Source organism: Haematobia irritans, chromosome 2, assembly GCF_050003625.1.
Source record: "Haematobia irritans isolate KBUSLIRL chromosome 2, ASM5000362v1, whole genome shotgun sequence".
NCBI lineage: Eukaryota > Metazoa > Arthropoda > Insecta > Diptera > Muscidae > Haematobia > Haematobia irritans.
The window spans coordinates 61,482,991-61,505,992 of NC_134398.1; the positions used below are offsets into that span (position 1 = coordinate 61,482,991).

The 23,002-nt window shown below is 34.0% G+C and overlaps 1 protein-coding gene across 1 annotated transcript in view; it reads left to right on the forward strand.

The window, feature by feature from the left end:
- side-II (sidestep II transmembrane protein) overlaps nucleotides 1–23,002 on the forward strand; it is a 645,324-nt gene that overhangs the window by 539,913 nt on the left and 82,409 nt on the right. The window contains exon 12 of the mRNA XM_075294734.1: nucleotides 16,813–16,915. Coding sequence (XP_075150849.1) covers nucleotides 16,813–16,915 — 103 coding nt within the window. The remainder of the gene's footprint in view (nucleotides 1–16,812; nucleotides 16,916–23,002) is intronic.

A 23,002-nucleotide genomic window follows, 5' to 3' on the forward strand; every position in this document is an offset into this window, starting at 1 on the left:
TTGGCTTGCGAAGTCTCCAAGAGAAGCAAATTTCATCCAATCCGGTTGTAATTTGGAACATGGTGTTAGTATATGATCTTTAACAACCGTGCCAGAATTGGTCCATATCGGTCCATAATTATATATAGCCCCCATATAAAACATTCTCCAGATTTGATCTCCGGAGCCTCTTAGAGGAGCAAAATTCATCCGACCCGGTTCAAATTAGGCACGTGGTATTAGTATATGGTCGCTAACAACCATACAAAAATTGGTCCAATCACACAAAAATTGGTCCATATCGGTTCATAATCATGGTTGCCACTAGAGCCAAAAATAATCTACCAAAATTTTATTTCTATACAAAATTTTGTCAAAAATTTATTTCTATAGAAAATTTTGTCAAAATTTTATTTCTAGAGAAAATTTTGTTAAAATTTTATTCGGTTCACAATCATGATTGCCACTCGAACCAAAAATAATCTACCAAGATTTTATTTCTATAGAAAATTTTGTCAAAAGTTTATTTCTATAGAAAATTTTGTTAAAATTTTATTTCTGTAGAAATTTTTGTCAAAATTTTCTTTCTATAGAAAATTTTGTCAAAATTTTTATTTCTATAGAACATTTTGTGAAATTTTATTTCTATAGAAAATTTTGTTAAAATTTTATTTCTGTAGAAAATGTTGTCAAAATTTTATGTCTACATTGTCAAACTGAATTATATACGTAGTGGATCGATCTTTTTTGATTTAATATATACCACGTATGGACTTACATACAATTTAGAAGATGGTGTTAGGAGGTTTTAAAATACCTTGCCATCGGCAAGCGTTACCGCAGCTTAAGTAATTCGATTGTGGATGGCAGTGTTTAGATGAAGTTTCTACGCAATCCATGATGGAGGGTACATAAGCTTCGGCCTGGCCGAACTTACAGCCGTAGATACTTGTTTTTCTTCATGTGCTATCAAAGTCCTTTAAAAACGAGTTAACGGCAACTTTATTTTCCAAATTAGGACTCGACTTCCAGTAGAAATTATGCTATGTTTGAAGTACAAAACTTCTTTAAAATAAAGTTTTGAAAAACATGTCCTATATTTGAGCGATTTTTTGCTTTGTAGTCAAGATGCAAAAAGACAACAAATTTAAGGACAATTTCATTAAATTTAAAGAATTTTTCTGAATTGTTAAAGTCAAGTTGACCTTAGCCTATAAATTTTTTCTTTCATGTTAAGATACCCATTTTTAAGTCAAATGACTTAATTATAAGGACAATACGACTTCATTGAAAAGTTTATCGACTTTTGGACAAGGAAAATAACTTTATTTTAGAGAAATGCGTCTTCTATGCTAAGCAAAATTTGTATTCGTATTTTAAAGACATGAAATCTTTGACCTCACGACAATATTTTTTTCAGTGTAACTAAACGATTTCACCGATTTACACGCGTTTTCCCTTGACCCAATTTTGACCGTATCACCCTTTATTTCTATAGAAAATTTTATGAAAATTTCATTTCTATACAAAATGTTGTCAGAATTTGATTTCTACACTGAAAAAAATATTCACGTGATATTAAAGATTATGTAACCTAAATTTTAGGATGCGAAATTTACAAAATATTAAGGATAAATTTCTTTAAAATAATGAAATCTTAATTAAAATAAAGTTTATAATCTTTGCTTAAAAAATTTTGTTATTAAATGTAGGACACAAATTTTGCAACTTTTCGTCCCTCCGTTAATGTTGCATGTCTTTGAACTAAGGCTAAATTTCCTTAAAGTAAAGAAACACAATATATGCTAAGACTTATTTTGAGGGTTTAGCGTATTTGGTTTGAAGTTTTTTGGAATTAAGAAAATATTTTTTACTTTGAAGTATTCGTTATAATTTGGATTTGTAAACTGGCATTTGTTGGTACGTGAGTACCTTTATTAATAAAACGCGAAAAGTGAATGAACATTTGATAAGTGAGATCTGTATCCTAATTTGAATTTTATTGGTGCCAGATTTAAAGCCAGATAGGTCGCTAAAAAAATTTCTTTACTTTAAATAAGCCGCATCTTTGGCTCGGAATCAATACCAAAATCCTTAAGGGAAGGTCAAAATCTTTGGATCCAAGTAAACTTTTTTTTTTGAGTGTATACAAAATGTTGTCAAAATTTCATTTTGTCAACATTTTATTGCTATAGAAAAGTTTGTCAATATTTTATTTCTATAGCTAATTTTGTCAAAATTTTATTTCTATAGAAAATTTTCTCAAAATTTTACGTTTATAGAAAATGTTGTCAAAATTTTATTTCTATAGAAAATCAAAATTTTCGTTAGTACCTCTTAGTTGGAGTGGAATATTTTGCAAATCTACCAAAACATCAAGAATTCTACCAATCTACCAAACAGTAAAAAATCTATTGTTGGTAGAATTCTACATATTGTGGTAACATCGCTTCCAAACAGTGGTTGAAAAAACGGTAAAAACACCAAAAATCATTCGAAAAGTGAAGGCCAGATTTGATCGAAATCGCAGGTGCAGTGGTAGTAAACTTGCTCTTGAGTTGAACATATCGTGAAAACGAACTCAACGCATATTGAAAATGAGTTTGGACTTAAGACAATGAAGTTCCAAAAATTGCAAGAGCTCACCAGTGCAAGCAATAGTTAGACTGAAAAGAGCCAAGGAATTACCTCGCTTCAGTGAAAGTGGCCAGTAACCGAATTTGGTCTTCTGCGATGAGAAGTCATTCCAAATTTTAAAGTGCAGATTGGCCACCAGAACTCCTGCGCCGCCTATGTTAATGGTATGGGCAGCCGATGTTCGCTTCCCACTCGTATTAATCTAATTGAACGTGCGATCAAAATAAATGTCCAATATTATCGGGAAAATGTCCTAAAGACGGCATTGAAGCCATGTAAGGACAAACACTTTAGCCGCAGACCATGGACATTCCAACCGCACTTTTAAACGATGAATGGATTTTAAAAGAGGTTCCTCTCTCTATTTCTACTACACAATGCCCACCGAATTCTCCTGATCTAAATACGGTGCACTTTTGGGCCTGGGGCATTTTGAGAGTATGGCTGAACTAAAAAAATACCAAAGTGTCGATTATATCAAAGAGGCGCTTCGCGAGGATTGGGCCAAAATACCGCAGAGTCGCTTTCGTTCAGCGCTTAATGGCTGTGAAAAAGACAATAATTCGTGCCAAAGATAGCTATTTTTCGATTTGAGTACAAACATAAAATGTTTACTTGGATTCAAAGAAATGATGACCTTCACTTAGAGATTTTGGTAATGATTACCAAAGATCTATTTTCCAGTTTAAATATAGGTGCTACTACATTAAAATTCGGATGTAATTTTCGGTATTATACAAAGCCGTTTTAAATCAAACATTAAAATTATAAAGGGTGGCTGATATTTCCGGCTCACTTAGACTATTCAGTCCATTGTGATACCACAGTGGTGAAGAGAGTAGTTCAGCCACCCTTTATAATTTTAACGTTTGCTTTAATATAGCTTTATTAATATATCGTAAAAAGAAAAGGGGTAATACCGATTTTTAATGTAATATCACATATGTGTATTTAAAGCTGGAAATAGATCTTTGGTAATCAGTACCAAAGTCTCCATGTGAAGGTTACAATTCTTTTGGATCCAAGTAAACTTTTTTATTATACTCAATTCGAAAAAAAAATATTTTACTATTAAAACGACTTCAATTTCTTGATAAATAATAGTGAAGTATTATTCTTCACATTGAATAATTCTATGAGCTTTCTTCAAGAGCAATGGTAAAAAGAAATAAGCTACATAGCTCTCTATCTCCATTCAACAAAACCCACAAATGGTGATGATGTTCTTACTACAAATGGATTATCCTCAACTTTCTATCACTTCAAAAAAATGCAATTTGAACTACTTTTTCGCACTCAATCACTCATGACAAAGTGTCGGAAGGAAAAAGGCATTTTGCATTTTCTAGATTATTTTCTTTTCGCACACTATCTCGAACCAGGCATCCATTACTGTTTACAAAATGCAAATTCATCATCTTTTCTTTGAAGAACTATAATGGCAAAGAAAACAGCAAAAATAACAAAAAAAAACAAAGATCCCAAAATGTCCATGTGTGTTTGTGAGATTTCTGTTTTTCACATAATATTTTAGTATTATCTTTACACCAACAAGCAGCTCAGCATTCAGTTGTAAAAGTATTTCCTTCTTCTGAATGTATGTACTGCAATATTTTTTCCTACAATCTGAAATGTTCATACAAATCAAGAAGTTGATGATTTATTACAAGTAGACCTAAATTTAGTTTTTTTTTGCCCGCAGACAGCATGGTAAATAGAAATATGAATGCATGTTTGTTTTCATACATAAAACTCTACAAGCTTAGTTGCAAATATCCGTTTCCTGTTTGGCGGCTTTTGTCCCAATAGTTTCCTGCCTCCAGTTTGTGAATACATGCATGAGAGTATGTGCTTGGATGTGTGTGGGTGTGTGTGCTAAATTATTATCGACTTTAGCTAGAGCTAGCAGCTGACTCTGTTCAGTATATATATTTTTGTTTGACATAATATGTCTTCCATGATGCATTGTCTTTTCCATATTTTTATTGTGCCTTATGTAGGATATTCAGGGTATTCTCTTAAATCATTATATTTGTAACACATTGAAATTTATTCACAACCAAACTTCATAAGCTTAGATTATAACAAGTATATACAGCAGTAAAATTACGGTTTCAAGAAACAAACGTAGTTAAATCAACATCATTAAAAACATCTAATTGTAGTTCTAAAATCTGGACCCTAAATCAGAGGGCCGGTTTATAAGGGACCTACATCAAAAACTGTACCGATACACAATATATTCGGAACACCTATTAAAGAACCTAAAAAACCAATAGATTTTCAATTTCAGGCAAATTGGATTAAAACTACGGTTTCTAGAAACCCAAAAACTAAAATCGGGAGATCGGTCAATATGGGGGCTATAGTAAAACATAGACCGATACTCACCATTTTCGGCGCACCTCATAATGGTCCTAAAATATCTCTAGACTTCTTATTTCAGGCAATGTGGATAAAAAACTACGGAATCTAGAATTCCAAGAAGTAAAATCGGGAGATCGGTCTATACCAAAACATGGACCGTTACACGGCACACGTATTTGTGGTTCTAAAATACCTCTAGAATTCTAATTTCAGGCAAATTGGATAAAAAAATACCGAGTCTATAACGCCAAGAAGTAAAATCGGGAGATTAGTCTTTATGGGGGCAAGGTTAGGTTAGGTTGGGTGGCAGCCCGATGTATCAGGCTCACTTAGACTATTCAGTCCATTGTGATACCATATTGATGAACTTCTCTCTTATCACTGAGTGCTGCCAGATTCCATGTTAAGCTCAATGACAGGGGATATCCTTTTTATAGCCGAGTCTGAACGGCGTTCCACATTGCAGTGAAACCACTTAGAGATGCTTTGAAACCCTCAGAAATGTCACCAGCATTACTGAGGTAGGATAATCCACCGCCGAAAAACATTTTGGTGTTCGGTCGAAGCAAGAATCGAACCCACGACCTTGTGTTTGCAAGGTGGGCATGCTACAGTGTTGCCAGGTGATTTTTGATTGTTCCCTCCAAATCTTAAGAAAAAAAACCCCTAAATTGGTCTAAGCTTTTTTCAAAAACCCCCAAAAATTTTCAGAATATAAAAGTACAAAAAGTGGTCCCAAAATTACGTGAAAAAATCCTGTAGTGATACACTTTAAAAATTAAATTTAACACAAATATATATCCTGAAAGAAAAGTTCTTTCCTGAGAAACGAAATTTTAGAAAAACTAAGTTTTCTTTTGATGCAAATTTTTTTTTTTCGTTTGAAGTAAATAAAAAATAAAATTTGCTTTTAAGAAAATACTTTAAAACAAAAGAGATTTTCGTTTGTTTAAAATTTAATCCCTGAGGAAATTATTTTTCTATGGATGTAATAATACAATATGTATATCAATTTAAAAAGCGGGCTTACTCTTAAAAAGCTTTCAGCTGCTAAGTTAAAATACGATTGTTTTTAATTTTGTCAAATATTAAAAATGCCCTTTCAACAGAAGAGTTTAAAAAAGATAACGAAAATAATGCTATTGTATACTTGTTTGTATTTAGGATCTTCTTGTTGACTTTCCGCATCTTTTTTCTCATAACTCGTGCTAGAATTGTTCCGAATTTGCTTGAAAATTGCACCTCTTTATAAGGTCTGCAATAATTTTTTACCCCCAAAAATCCCCCCAAATAAATTTTACCCCTAAAAATCCCCCTAAACCCCCTAAATTTGGGGGGAAAACCCCTAACCTGGCAACACTGGCATGCTAACCATTGCACCACGGTAGCTCCCTATATATGGGGGTTATATCAAAACATGGACCGATTGCTTCATTATTGAAGACTATAGCGTGATTACAACAGACAGACAGTCAGATATCCTTACAGACGGAATTTCTCCCTGATCAAGCATATATATAATTTATATAGACGGAAATCGATATTTCGAAGTGTTACAAACGGAACGACAAACTTATTATGGGTGGGTATAAAAACAAATATTAATCATCAAAACTCTTAAATCTATACACTTTTGCATGCGTTTGAATCAATTTTCATAACACTTTTGCCATTCTGATTAAGGTATTTCCAAAACATGCAATCTGTACGCATCAACCACTTCTTCTGGTTTTCAATAGTCGACTGCTGTTTATTTTCGGGCTCATACGCGTAAAATCACGTCTTTCGAATCACCGTGATCGTATTTTTGAAGCATTCCGTTCGACCAATCGAGGCGAGCCTTTTTTGAGTGATTGACAAATTGTGTTGAATCCAAACTTTTTTACGACCTTCATAAAATTCCTCTTGGAGTGAAGTACCATCCCGGTTAAATTCACCATATCATCGATAAACATTGATCCTTGACAGAGCTTCGTAGCTAAACATTTAATTTAGTTCATCGATACACTGTTGATTAGTTAATCTACGTTGAAAGGTGGCGAGATTAATATTTTAAGTTGCTGTAATTAACACCAGTAGCGCTGGTATGTCAAAACGTTCTGAGTACGTATAACTTTAAAAATGTCAATTTTCCCCGAAATGTAAAAGGCAACCATCGTATAAAAAGATTAACATCCCATTCTCCTTTCAATAAAATTGTTACCTTTTTAAATCGATTTTAGTCAATATTAAAAGTCGATTAGTTTATTTTTGCATACGTCAGAAATCGCATAGATTCAATCGCAGTTTCTGCGGAAAACTAAATAGTTTTCCTGTAAGTAATGCCCGTGACATTTCTGAGTGCTTCTCTAAATAGTTTAGGACTTGGATTTAACAATAGGCCCTTGTCATTCAACTAAACATAGATGGAAGAAAACGACGGTTTATCATATGTTTCTGTGTAAAAATTATATGATTGGAACTCAGATTAGCACATTATTTTTAAGTGCAAGCATACAATGTTCATAAACTAGGATAACATGTTTGCGACATATATGTTAATATGTTAGAACATAACATTTTTTTTTAATATAATATACGTGGATGCAAAGATATATTAATTTAGAAATTGCCTATAAACATATTCTCTTTCTAAACGAGTATAAAGAAACACTAAAGATGGCGAATGAGAGAGATAACGAAAGACATCAACACAACACAGTGAGGCTAAAAGTCGAACATGAAGGAATATCCCAGCAAAAAAAGCGTCGCTAAAAAAGTAATGAAAATGTTCATTTTGGATCCGGAAGTGGTGCAAAATTGACGCAGAAGCGATGAATTTAACATGGGCTTGTCATAGGACGGAAGTCCTCCATTTCAACAGACGTTGCACTGAATTCGCATCACTTCTTTAGGTGTGATCCGAATTCAATGTTTTGGTTGTACAATAAAAAAAATTCTGTAATATTTTGTCAAATAAATTATTTTTATAATTTTTAATGTACTCTAACGCTTGTCGGAAACGTTTGACCTCAAATATTTGCAAAAATGCAAAATTTTTTCAGATTGGATTTAGCATTTTTGTCGACAAAATTTAAATGATTTGTACCATTTTATGAATTTTTACTCTGTTTTTAACCTATTTGAAACAAAAAAAGTTAAAATAATCCATTAAAAGTATGAAAAAACCAAGTTATAAAAAATTGAATTAAAAGAACTTCCTGGGTAGTTAAAATAAAGAACATCATTGGGAGTGCATCTTCTGGAAGTGCTTTTAAAGTTATGCCTTTGGAAGAACTTCCAAATTTTTTTTGCTGGGATGTAAAACGTAAATGTTCGTGATTGCTTGTTGACTTTTATATTTTGTTTATAAATAAATATTTGCAGCAGAGAATGAAGCCGACCCATTTTTGTCGGCGGCGGCTTGACGGCTAAGCATATTAATTTGTCCATTCGGTGGCGGACAATTATACATTATAAAATCAATTTGAAGTTATTCGAATGATAATGAGATTAGTTGTACAACTAATCATAAAATCAAATTTACATTTCGTTAAATTTTCTGAGCAACATTTTTGCAAAACTCTTATAACAGCTTGAAATTGATTGATTGTAGGTGGAAGGTTCAAAAATTGACAAAAATTAATACATTTTTCTGATTTAAATCGACAATTTTGATTTATTTTGTTTAAAGGATTAGAGTTCGAAATTGCAAAAATGTCTTGAAGATGGACGCATTTGTGGTAAAATTAAAAAAAAAATTTTGTAAAAAGAAAAAAAGAATTTAAAAGAATTTAATGTTTTAAATTCTTAATATGAAATTATTGATTCATTTCCTCTGAAGATATTTTAAATATTTTAGATTTATATTGTTTTTAGTTTAAGCAAGTCTATAAGGGCCATAGACATAAATAAATAAATATTTAAGCTCCATTTGTGTATTTTTTTCTCCCTCGTTAGTTCATTTAAGTAAGGTAAACAAGAAATTATTAAAGTCAATGAAACTTTCTCATATCGGAGAAATTTTAACTAAAGCATAATAGCTTCCACCGTGGTGCAATGGTTAGCATGCCCGCCTTGCATACACAAGGTCGTGGGTTCGATTCCTGCTTCGACCGAACACCAAAAAGTTTTTCAGCGGTGGATTATCCCACCTCAGTAATGCTGGTGACATTTCTGAGGGTTTCAAAGCTTCTCTAAGTGGTTTCACTGCAATGTGGAACGCCGTTCGGACTCGGCTATAAAAAGGAGGTCCCTTGTCATTGAGCTTAACATGGAATCGGGCAGCACTCAGTGATAAGAGAGAAGTTCACCAATGTGGTATCACAATGGACTGAATAGTCTAAGTGAGCCTGATACATCGGGCTGCCACCTAACCTAACCTAGCTTCCATGAACTAAAATAAAATACAATTGCCTTTAGAGTAATTGCTGTTAAAAAAAAAAAAAAAACAAAATTGAAGAACAAGCTCAAAGTTAAAATCACACTAATTTCCGAACGAAACAAGCTATCGACTTGTAACTTAGCCTGGAGCTCTTATTGATGTAGGTCGGATGGTATTGCAAATGGGCCATATCGGGCTTTTAGGTGTAAACGAACCCCAGATTTGCATGCACGTTTGGAGGAGCAAATTTCATCCGATCCGGTTGAAATTTGGTACGTGATGTCAGTGTGGATCTCCAAATTGTAATTCGGAAGTAGGGCAAATTTGGATCATCTCCAATGATTTTTACACTTGCTTGTCATAGGAAAATTTTCCGTTTTCGGATTCATTGCAATGATTTGTAATTACATTTGAATGAAAGCATTTTATAAAATATAAAAAAAAACTCCAATTTCAATTTTGATTTTTATACATTTTTATACCCTCCACCATAGGGTATATTAACTTTGTCATTCTGTTTGTAACACATCGAAATATTGCTCTAAGACCCCATAAAGTATATATATTCTGGGTCGTGGTGAAATTCTGAGTCGATCTGAGCATGTCCGTCCGTCCGTCCGTCCGTCTGTTGAACGAAACAAGCTATCGACTTGAAACTTGGCACAAGTAGTTGTTATTGATGTAGGTCGGATGGTATTGCAAATGGGTCATATCGGTCCACTTTTACGTATAGCCCCCATATAAACGGACCCCCAAATTTGGCTTGCGAGGCCTGTAAGAGAAGAAAAATTTCATCCGATCCGGCTGAAATTTGGTGCATGGTGTTAGTATATGGTCTCTAACAAGCATGCAAAAATTGGTTCACATCGGTCCATAATTATATATAGCCCCCATATAAACCGATCCCCCGATTTGGATTGCGGAGCCTCCAAAAGAAGCAAATTTCATCCGATCCGGCTGAAATTTGGTACATGGTGTTAGTATATGGTCTCTAACAACCGTGCAAAAATTGGTCCACATCGGTCCATAATTATATATAGCCCCCATATAAACCGATCCCCCGATTTGGCTTGCAGAGCCTCTACGAGAAACAATTTTCATCCGATCCGGCTGAAATTTGGTACATATTGTTAGTATATGGTCTCTAATAACCATGCAAAAATTGGTCCATATCGGTTCATAATTATATATAGCTCCCATATAAACCGATCCCCGATTTAGCTTGCGGAGCCTCTAAGAGAAGCAAATTTCATCCGATCCGGCTGAAATTTGGTACATGGTGTTAGTATATGGTCTCTAACAACCATGCAAAAATTGGTTCATATCGGTCCATAATTATATATAGCCCCCATATAAACCGATCCCCAGATTTGACCTCCGGAGCCTCTTGGAAGACCAAAATTTATCTGATTCAGTTGAAATTGGGTACGTGATGTTAAAATTATGGCTTCAAACACCCGTGCAAAAATTGGTCGATATCTGTCCATAATTATATATAGGCCCCATATAAACCGATCCCCAGATTTGACCTCCGGTGCCTTTTGGAGAAGCAAAATTCATCCGATCTGGTTGAAATTTGGTACGTGGTGGTAGTATATGATATTTAACAACCATGTGAGTTGAAATTTGTGGATGACAGTCTTTCGTAGAAGTTTCTACGCAATCCATGGTGCAGGGTACATAAGATTCGGCCTGGCCGAACTTACGGCCATATATACTTGTTTTAATCTTTTATTTTCTAATTTTTAAAATTTTAAAGCCTTGTACAAGGAGCTTTGCATATAGTGCAGTTTTAGCTCGGCTATAATATCGAGGTGTCTTATTATTCAGCTTAACTTAGATCAGAAAGATCTATGTTAAGAGTCTTATTATTTAATAATAAGGCTTGAAAGTGTTCTTAGTGTTTGTTTTCGTATCATCGATAAAGGACATTTCACATCCCACTATGCTGTAGCATAGTTATGTAGTAGTTCCATTTCCTGTCATTTTGCCTTAAACTATTTCCATCTTCATTTGCTTGAGTCGGAGGAAAACAAAAAAATAATAATAAGAAACATCTTTTGTTGATGTGGAAAACTCAGGAAAAGCATAAGAATGGAAAACACTCTCAACTGTTTGCTTTTTAAGTTGTTAAACAATATGTCAAAGTCAAATGATGATAAGTGTGCTGTTTGTCGTTATGTGCGTATATAAGTCCACAGTTCCAGTATTCCAAGTCTTGAGGCGGGAGTTATGTTAAAAGTTTATTTTTTTTCGTTTTATTTTTGTTAACTTTTACAAGGGTACAACTGTGGTCTGATTGTTTGTGTGACATTTAAATAAATGTAATAAATTATAGTCCTTCGTAAGTAATTTTAAACAAAATGAAATATGGCTGGGAAATTTTTTTCTTATGAAGAAGCCTCAAAGCTGTACAACCGAAAATGCTTCTTTATACATTTTTTTCTTTTGGATATTTTCACCAGTCGCTTTAAATGAAATGGAAATGAATTGTTGAAAGAATTGACACATATTGTTTAATTTTTATTCACAGTAATTTACGTTTCGTTATGCGATACTTTTATTGTTCATTTTTATTCATATTTAAAATTTTAAAATTATTGTTGTTTTGTTTTTTTTTTTTTGTTATGATTTTTTATATTTTTGCAGCCTTTGCTGTTGAATGGGGAAAAGGCATAAATTTAACTTTTAATTTAATTTAAGCTTTAAAAAACATGTTGGTAGAGTGGCATGTAGCAATTGAAATAAACAGAAATAAGTACGAATGGCCGAAAGTTCAGCAATACGAACCAGATTTTCCCGAAAGCAATAAGTCACAACTGCATTAATTATATGGTTGGACCATAGATAAAACAAAGCTCGAAGGTGCCACTCTTTTTGGCAAAAAGTTTTCAAACCGGAATGCCATTGCGGAGTCTGTGTTCATCTTCTTTCTCACTTCAACGAGGTTTTTTTGTTCTTAGCACCTTTTTCTCTAATACAAACAATGTAGAAGAAATTATTCAATTTTATAATTTTTTAAATTCTACCTTTCGCCTGTACGGAGAATCGAAACGCGGATCATGCAATTTGTAAGCCAACAACTATACACTGGGCTACGTAGCTGTTATTGTCATCAATAGACAATCATCTTTATAAGCTATATTTATATAGCATACCTTGCGACGCCCACGGCCCGATTAAACAAATTTTATTTAACAGAAACATACATTTAGTTGGGCACCGTGGAGCAGTGGTTGATACATCCATCTTGCATACCAAGAGTCGTGGGTTCGATCCCTGCTTCGACGAACACATAAAGTTTTTTTACATATATTCCAGATATGATCGGAAATTTCCGAAAAGATGTTCAACATTACATACTACTGTATTTAATTATTACTATGGAACTGTAAAATGTGTCTTATTAAAAACTTAAAGTCAGAAAAGAACAGTGCTTGATACAAACGAAATGGACTGTGTTGTTGGTTCAAAAATAATTTTTTTATTGAAAAGATAAAAATTTTGTAACAAAGGAATTTTTGTGGTGATAAAAGTTTAAAATTTTCTAAGAAATTCAAAAAACTCTAACAAAAGAAAAACGTTTTTAGTACACGTTTTCCAAACGTCTTTTTTTCTGTGCGTGTATGTACTGAAAATAAGCTAGCCAGGTTCCAAAGATTTTGTCTAATAGTTTTGCTATCGATTCCAAAGCAAAAAGCAGAGAATTTGAATAGGGATATATTTAAGACACAATTTTATTTTAAATTTGAGTTTTCGTACTTGGTTCTAGGAAACGAATTTTAATGTATACATTTTCTTAGGTTTCATCATGTACTATCAATTACAATTTAAAACAAGTATATACGGCCGTAAGTTCGTCCAGGCCGAATCTTATGTACCCTCCACCATGGATTGCGTAGAAACTTCTACGAGAGACTGTCATCCATAGTCGAATTACTTGGGTTCTTTACATCTTCTTATAAATTGTAAGTTAGTCCATACGAGGTGTATCTTAGACATAAAACGTGTATAGGTAAGTCTAAAAATAATTACGAACCGATATGGACTTTTCCGCGGTAATAAGAGAGCCAGAAATGACATATGGGGATCGCTTTATACAGGGGCTATATATGTTACAATTATGGACCGATGTGGACAAATTTTTGTGTGATTAGGGATCGGTTAATCTGAGGGCTATATATAACTATAGACCGATATGGACCTAGTTAGGCATGGTTGCTAACGGCCATAACATATACTAGCCCGATGTACCAAATTTGAATGTAACTGAATCGGATGAAAGTTGCTCCTCCAAGAGGCTCCAAAACCAAATCTGGGGATCGGTTTATATGGGGGCTATATATGATTATGGACCGATACGGACCAATTTTGGCATGGTTGTTAAACACCATATACGTACACCACGTACCAAATTTCAACCGAATCGGATGAAATTTGCTCCTCCAAGAGGCTCCGCAAGCCAAATCTGGGGTTCGGTTTATATGGGGGCTATACATAAAAGTGGCCCGATATGGCACATTTGCAATACTATCTGACCAACATCAATAACAACTACTTATGCCAAGTTTCATGTCGATAGCTTGATTCGTTCGGAAGTTAGCGTGATTCAACAGACGGACGGACATGCTTAGAGCGACTCAGAATTTCACCACGACCCAGAATATACATACTTTGTGGGGTCTTAGAACAATATTTCGATGTGTTACAAACGGAATGACAAAGTTAATATACATCCCATCTTATGGTGGAGGGTATAAAAATGTTCACATTTAAAAGCATGGATTGCAGAATTGACATGTAATGGGAGTTAAATCTTTGGGAATTTGAGTATATTAGTATTCATAAATGGCGTCCAAACTGAGTACATAGTGGTATACCATAAAATGGGCTGACGTAACCAGTCTAAAGCGCAACATATTAAGTCAGAAAATTTGCATAGAGTTTTAAGAAATAAATAAGAACCTACTCACCATCATCACGTCCTTTACGGTTTCATAGAAAAAAGGCAGTCTTGGAGATGAATTTTTCCATTAGAACCGCTTTAAATTCGCCCTTTACCACAATAAAGTTGTTCCACATCTAAAACTTGATCCCCATTTGATCCTAAAAACTTGAAGATGTGCGCTGTTATCTGACTAGTAGCATTGAGTATTCTGAATCCATTTGTTAGATATATCCCATATTCCCAGCAAAAAAAAATTGGAAGTTTTTCCAAAGGCACAACTTTAAAAGCACTTCCAAAAGATGTACTCCCAAAGATGTTTTTTATTTCAACTACACATGGCTTGTCATAGGACGGATGTCCATCATTTCAACAGCCGCACGGATGAAAAAGACTGTTTTTCATATGTTTGGCTATAAACATTATATGTTTGAACACAAATTTTTAAACACAATATTTTTGAGTGCAAGCATATACTGTTCATAAACTAGCATAACATGTTTGGGACATATATGTTAATATGTTAGAACATATTATGTTTGGGACATAAAATGTTTGTAAATATAATATGCTTGGATGCAAACATATATTAATTTAGAAATAGCCTATAAACATATATGTGTTTAGTAGCTTGGAGCGCTATTTAACAGGGAGCGATATTGAATTAAGTTGGTGGTTGTTGCTTGTTATTACATTTTATTTTTCCTTGTGCAATTGATCAGCTACTTCTTTGATCCTTACAAACTGTGTGGTCCGCTGTTCGAATCCCCGTCCGGCAAAAGGTAAAATTAAAATAAAAAAAAATCATAAAATTGAATAATTTCTTCTACAATGTTTGTATTACAGAAAAAGGTGCTAAGAACTAAAAAATCTCGTGGAAGTGAGAAAGATGTCGGGGAATATACAATTGGGCAGAAACAAAATTTTGAGCATTCAGGTCGAACACCTATGTTGTTAGCACCTATATTACCTGTTTATTTTCATAATTCATTATGATTGTAAATATATAAATAAATAAATAAAATTTTGAGCACAATACTGTTTGGGAGAATTTTTTTAAGCATATAATATTTTTGGGTGCAAAATGCTTCCAAACATATTATATGGTCACATAATAACATATTGTTTTTTGGAAGACAACTTTATTGAATTTGGATGCAAAAATACAAAATGTTTGGAACTTAGACTACCCAGACATATATTGTTTAGACCAATATGCTTTCAAACATATTATATATTGGTAGAGATCAAACATATAAATGTTTGGGCAATACCCAAAAATGTATATGCTTGAAGCAAAATATGTTTGGGAGTATATGTTACAGAAGCGATTTTTTGTAAGGGTGCGTTGCACTGAATTTGCGTCGCATCTTAAGGTGTGATACGAATCCTGTGTTTTGGATGTGAATTAAGAAATTTTGTGATATTTTGACGAATAAACATTTTTTTTGTTTTTTTTTTTTTTTATTTTTAATGCATTATAACGCTTGTCTGGAATGTTAGACATCACATATTTTTAAAAATTCGCAATTTTTCTAAAAGAGATTTAACATATTTTTTTTTTGGCAAAATTTAAATAATTTGCACTATTTTATTAATTCTTAACCTATTTGAAACAATTAAAGCTGTGCTTCTAGAAGAACGCCCAAATTTGTTTGTTGGTGTTTTCTTAGGACAGTTTCACACTGCGCGTGTTGTTCATGAAAATATTTGATAGGAGGTCCAAAAAGGAGTCAAATAAATTTAGAAACGTCTGAAAAGTACTCAGTTTTTCAGTTGTTTTTATTTTAAATTAAAAAGACACGTTTACCTTCAGCATTGAATAGTTGATAATAATATTATTGATATTTGAAAAATATTTCCAAAAAAATTCGGCTGTGAATATCAATTGTATGTGTGGATTACTAAGTACCAATTATGAAAGTTTTAAAAATTGGCTGTTAGTGTCGAATTCGATCAAAATTTTTCAAAAGAGAGGCATTTAGTTCAGACAACTATTTGACTTGTATACAATCAAAATTTTATAATAATAAGCGCCAAATAGAACAATGAACGAAATAAGGTTGTAAATAAAGTAAATTGATTGACACATCTGTGATTACATTGTAAATGCAGAATTTTCATTACAACAATCGATTTTGTGAACACATTTTTGTAATCAAAGTCTAGGTCGCAGTTTTGGTTCAATCAACTTCAAATTTAGCCAAAGTATCTATTTTGGAAGAAATCGGTTTAGTTTTAGATATATTTGTCGAAGATTTGTAAAAATGTCTAAAATGTTCCGAAACTTCTAATACATATTTATCGTCTGATAAACCATAAATAAAGTTTTGCGAAGTTTGTCTAAAAATTGCTTTAGATTTAATTATGTCCTATATTTTTTACTAACTCTATGTTCCACCCCAGTTATATATAAATAAAATCAAAACTCCATAAAGCTCATAGACTGTCTTTATCTTATGCTATATTTAATTTAAACTTATATATACTTATACATCTCTTTTATTCTTTTCACTAACAGACACACCAATTTGTAAACACTTAGATCGTGTCATTTTAATTGGCGCCTCAAAGGATGAAACTGTCGAAGTTGCGTGTGAAATTCAAGCGGATCCACCACCAAGGTAAGAATTTTGTCACATTGTTCTATTTAGATGGCAATTTGTGTAAGTATGTTACGATGCCTGCAGAGGAATATACTTATGTGGATTGTTATAATGGTAACACGAAAACTTGAAATTGTTTCACATACTGAAATTTGAGTTAGGAGAATCATAAGATCGAAGCATTATGACTTAAAATAAGTGTACTTAAGGGTAACTCTTCCACAAGGTGGGGCTATTGTAAGTTAGAAATTCCATTAATTGCACACTAAAGTTTTGTTTTCTTTCCATATATCCATTAAGTTGTATATTTTTCTTTCTTTATATCTCTCTATTTTAATCACGAAAATGCCTTCAATAATGAAGTGTGTGTATTAAAGTTTCATGCCCTGAAAAAACTGTGAACGGACTAGTAAGACAAATTTTGGCTAATTTTAGAAAATGTTACAACAATAAGTAAATTTTTTTCGAAAAATTCAAGAAAATTAATTAAACATAGTTAATTTTTTCACATGTTAAAGAAAATGTTCTAGTTTGAATTCATCTGATTCAGTTGAAATTTGGTACGTGGTGTTAATATACGGCATCAAACACCTATGCAAAAATTGCTCGAAGTCGGTCCATAATTATATATAGTACCCATATAAATCGATCCCCAGATTTGACCTCCGGAGCCCCTTGGAAGAGCAAAGTTCATCCGATTCGGTATGTGATGTTAGTATGTGGTATCCAACAACCATGCATGAATTGTTTCATATCAGTCCATAATTATATATAGCCCCCATATTAACCGATCCCCAGATTTGAACTTCGGTGCCTTTTGGAGAAGTAAAATTCATCCGATCTGGTTGAAATTTGGTACGTGATGGTAGTATATGATATTTAACAGCCATGCCAAAAGTGGTCCATATCAGTCCATAATCATATATAACCCCCATATAAACCGATTCCGAGATTTGGTTTTGGAGCCTCTTGGAGGAGCAAATTTCATCCGAGTCAGTTGAAATTTGGTACATTGTGCTAGTATGTTATGTGGCCGTTAACAACCATGCTTAACTAGGTCTATATCGGTCTATAGTTATATATAGCCCTCAGATAAATCGATCCCCAATCACACAAAAATTGGTCCATATCAAATTCATAATTGTATATAGCCTCCATATAACCGACCCCCATATTTCAATTCTGGCTCTCTACCACGTATGGACTAACTCACAATTTAGGGTACATAAGAACGTCAATTGAAAAGTAATTGATCCAATTAAAAAATTAATTGATACTATTACTATTTTTGTGATTGATTTTTGTTTCAATTAAAAAATTTGTTGAACCAATTAAATTTTTAATTTAATATTTTTTAAAACTCAATTAAGACTTTAATTGGAAGAATTTTCGTGTTTATTTTTGTGCAGGTAGTGGAATTAACATTAAAATTCACATTCACGATAAAATTCACTTTAACGATTAACGATCACTATAGAATTCACAAATGCGGTAAAATACACGCTCACCCAAAAAATGCTAAACAAATTCACGTTCATGATCACAATGTTTGTTGCTGTATCAAATTTCGCCCATATATGTAGATTGGTATGTCACTATGCATAAGCATACAAAGTGTATTTGACATTTTTGGATCTCCGGATTTTGTCAGAAAAAATTTAAGTCTAAAGTATTGTGGTTTGACATTCAAATGAACATCACCCGCAACCCTCTAAACGTCTGCATGGTTTAAACGCTGGGGTTTTGGAGTCTATACATTGAGTGTGTCAATGCTTGAGGTTATATGGCCAAGTGTATGGATGCGCGAGCTTGCCTATATGCAAGACTAAGCGAGTGTATGAATTTACACTCTTAGTCATATGATGTGAAATGTGTGCTTGTGTGGAAAATTTAGGGAAATTTCCAAAAATGTTGGGGAAAACCTCTAAAATGACATACTCGCGAAATGTTAAGCTTTCTTCCTCTCATTACTACCCTCAAGATGACACGAAATTGTGGTACGAGTATAGCTATGGGGCAAAATAATGTGCGTTTACACAAACCACATATACGTGGAACCATTTCACCTCAGCTCATCACTTGTTAAATTTCCGGGAAAAGGAAACATTTGATTAATGTTCCTTTAAGATTTCGTTATTCAACATAGTCGAAATGCGAGTATGTGTTAGCTGCAGGGTATATTTATGCAACTACATAACAAACAAAGCAAACGACAATGATGAAGAAACACAAAAGATAACTAAAAATAAAAACAAAATATACAGCCAAAAGTACTTTTACGACGAATTTTAAATACCCACCACCATGGACCAAATATAATAGTTACCTTTGAAAATCCCTCGTAGTGACGAGTTATTGTATAAAATATGTGACAGATTTCATAAAAAACATACTTCCTTAAGAAGATCGGTTCAAAAATAAAAATATGGGCCGATACACACCATATTGGGCCCACTTATTTGTGGACCTAAAGTACCTCTAGATTTTCAAAAGCCAAATCTGCGGCTCGATTTATATGGGACCTACATATATAAAAACCTGAAACCATATAGCCCATCAAGCAGATCAGATTAATCTGTTCCTCTCCGAAGGTCAAGAGGTCAGATCTAGCGATCGAACGACATTTTGCATGGTAGTAGCTACAAGAAACGCGACTACAACAAGGAGTCTGCCTCAAGGAGGAGTGATATCGCCTTTACTTTGGTTACTAGTAGTAGATGAGATTCTGGCTATTCTGCACAACAAAGGGATACAAGTTCCATAATGGCGTCAGGCATTACAAGTTTTATCCGATTGGGCAAAGCGGTGTGGATTGGTTATTAACCCAAGGAAAAGGGAGCCACCGTGGTGCAATGGTTAGCATGCCCGCCTTGCATACACAAGGTCGTGGGTTCGATTCCTGCTTCCACCGAACACCAAAAAGTTTTTCAGCGGTGGATTATCCCACCTCAGTAATGCTGGTGACATTTCTGAGGGTTTCAAAGCTTCTCTAAGTGGTTTCAATACAATGTGGAACGCCGTTCGGACTCGGCTATAAAAAGGAGGTTCCTTGTCATTGAGCTTAACATGGAATCGGGCAGCACTCAGTGATAACAGAGAAGTTCACCAATGTGGTATCATAATGGACTGAATAGTCTAAGTGAGCCTGATACATCGGGCTGCCACCTAACCTAACCTAACCCAAGGAAAACGGAGCTAGTGCTCTTCGAATAAACAGGATGACCCTTATTTATATGGCTAGTGCAATGAGAACAACGGCCACCGCAGCTCTAAAGGTACTGATGGGAGTTTGCCCACTTGATCTGTATATCAGAAAAACAGCGTGGGTGATACTCATGAGGCTGAAGATCCTAGATTCGCTCGGAAACGCCGAATGAAGACACACTTAACTCGTTCCTCCAGTTGGGCGAGATATTATGACAGACTTTATGGCGACTCAGCATGTATATGAGGCCAGTTGAAATTCATTATACCAAGTATAAAAAGTGGAAAGAGGGACGCATGCATTTTGGAGACCAGTGGTATTTATTGCGAAAAGTTGCGGATTAATGATTCATACAAAATGGATGGTCGATGCAGCACCTTTCACGTGGAGGTATTTGCCATTGCGAAAGCCGCTGAACTTCTTTTGCTGAGGCCGATATTCAGGAGTGATATCATTTTCTTATCAACAGTAGGCAGCTATAAAGGCCTTAGGAAATGCGAACATAACGTCGAAGGTAGTCAGACGCCGTCGTAGAGTGATTAGAGCACTCTTTACTGGGTTCCTGGGCATTATGGAATAATGGGTAATGAGGAGGCTTATGTACTGGCTAAAGGAGGCGCACGCGGGACGAATTACATCCCCATTTATCTTTATATAATTACATTATCAATGGTAAATACAATGATTTATGAAAAGGACGTTGGGGTTCCTCTGCGAACTGCGAGCAAACCAAACTGATATGGGACGACAAGAGCGGTAAGCACTCTAATTTTCTGATGGCGACATATGGAGATGATTTTAGACCACTAATAGATATCATAACAGGACATAACACAATTGCAAAATACGTGGTAAGGATTAGTTTAATGACTGACGATATTTGTAGATGGTGCCTGGGCCCGGAGACATTAGAAGTCTCTTACCATTTTCTGTGCCAGTATCCAGCATTCTCCTTTAGAAGAAATAAGATACTGGGCTTCTTTTTCTTTCAGAACATAACGGATGTAAGGAACTAGAATCTGAAGGATATACTTGCTTTTATCAAGACCTCGAGATGGAAGACCTAGAAAGCTCTTATTGGGAACTAGTTTGGAAACCCGAATACGATTGATGAAGAGAAGAGAAAACAACTATGGGGAAACACAAAGGATCAACATGGTCTAAGTGAGAACCAGCCCCTTTTGCTAAGGGCTGGTTCCATTCTCTATAACCTAATCTAAAAAAGTTAGACTGGAAAGAGGCGAAGAGTTGCTTCGCTTGCTCAAAAGTGGTTATTCCAAATTGAGCACTTTGTGAACAAACAAAATTATCAGGCTTACTTGCCGAAGAAGTCAGCTGAAAGTTTACTCCATCGGTTGGCCACCAGAACTCGAGCGTCGCCGATGGCATTGGTGTGAGCGGGCCTAACAGCCAATGGTCGCTCCCTCTCGTATTCACCAAACGCGGGGTCAAAATAAATATTCAATGTTATCGGGAAAATATCCTAAAGACAATATTGTCTACCCAGGTAGACAAGCAGACTATGGACATTCCAACAGAACTCATCACCATTATTAAAATTTTAGGAGATTAGCTTTGAAATTTGCATTAGTAAGTCAATCTATTCTTAAATTAAAGAAACACATTTTAGATTTTGGAAATCGTCTTTACATTAACTGATATATTGAATCTTTAAGATAAAAACGCTTCACATATAGGCTAAAATTTATTTTCAGGATTTTGCATTTTTGGTTTAATTTTTTTTTTGAATTAAGAAAGCATTTTTACTTTAAAACAATATAAAGAGAACGAAAATTCGATAAATGAGATCTGTATTCCAATTTTAACTTTATTGATCATTATTTTAAAGAAGCCTCATATTTGGCACGGAATCAATACCCAAATCCGTAAAAAAGGTCAAAACTGATTCTAAAATCTGATGTGACTTTCGAAATTTTTTCCTTTGGATTACATACGCTTTACATTGTTGCATTACATAACAACCACCCTGTAAATAATTTACAGGATTTGAGACCAGTATTTCAATGCATTACACACGCAATGACAAAGTTAATATACCCTTATCCTATGTAAGGAGGATCTAAAAACAAGAATGGGGACAATAACGACATCACTGAGACAACCACAGCCAGATTCCGTTTTCCAACAACAAAACCCAGAATATCCTTCGGCGTTTTAACAGGAACACAAAATCGTTGGGAATGTTGTTTGTATGTTGGGTGAGGTTCTTTTTTAAATGTGGTTGTCGTTGTTTTTGCTAAACAACAAAAAAAAATCAAACTTATAATTTCTCGTGTTGGTTTTGCCTTCTTACGTGGGTAGTAGAACATTTTATGTTGGAATTTATTTTATATTTTTAAAATAAGTTCCATATTCCCAAATAGTGATTCCCCATCCTCTAATTTTCCTAATGGGCTGAAAACAAGAAAAGAAATTTAACAGTTTCATCATTCCTCATGAGGGAAAATGGAGAAGAAGCAACAAAATGTTATGCTCGCTTGGATGAACAGTACTGGAAGATCTTACCTAAAAGAAATTAAAGTAGTCAAATGCTTTTCAATTTTGAAATTAAAATCACATCTGCGAATATGTAAAATAAGATAAAGTAAAACTAAAAGAAGTAACAAACGAATATTTTAGGAAATATTTTACGATTTTTAAATACACTCAAAAAAGTGTATTGATATGCAAAGATTTTAATCTTCCATTAAATATTGTGGTATTGATTCCAAGCCATAGATGCAGGTTTTTCAACGTAAAACATTGTTTCAGAGAATTTCCTACCATAAAATCTAGGCTCCATATAGAATACAGATATCACTTAGGGAAGTTTTTTTCTGTTTTTGGGATTAAGATATAAATAAATTTCAGTTTAAGAATTCAAACATTAACAACTACTT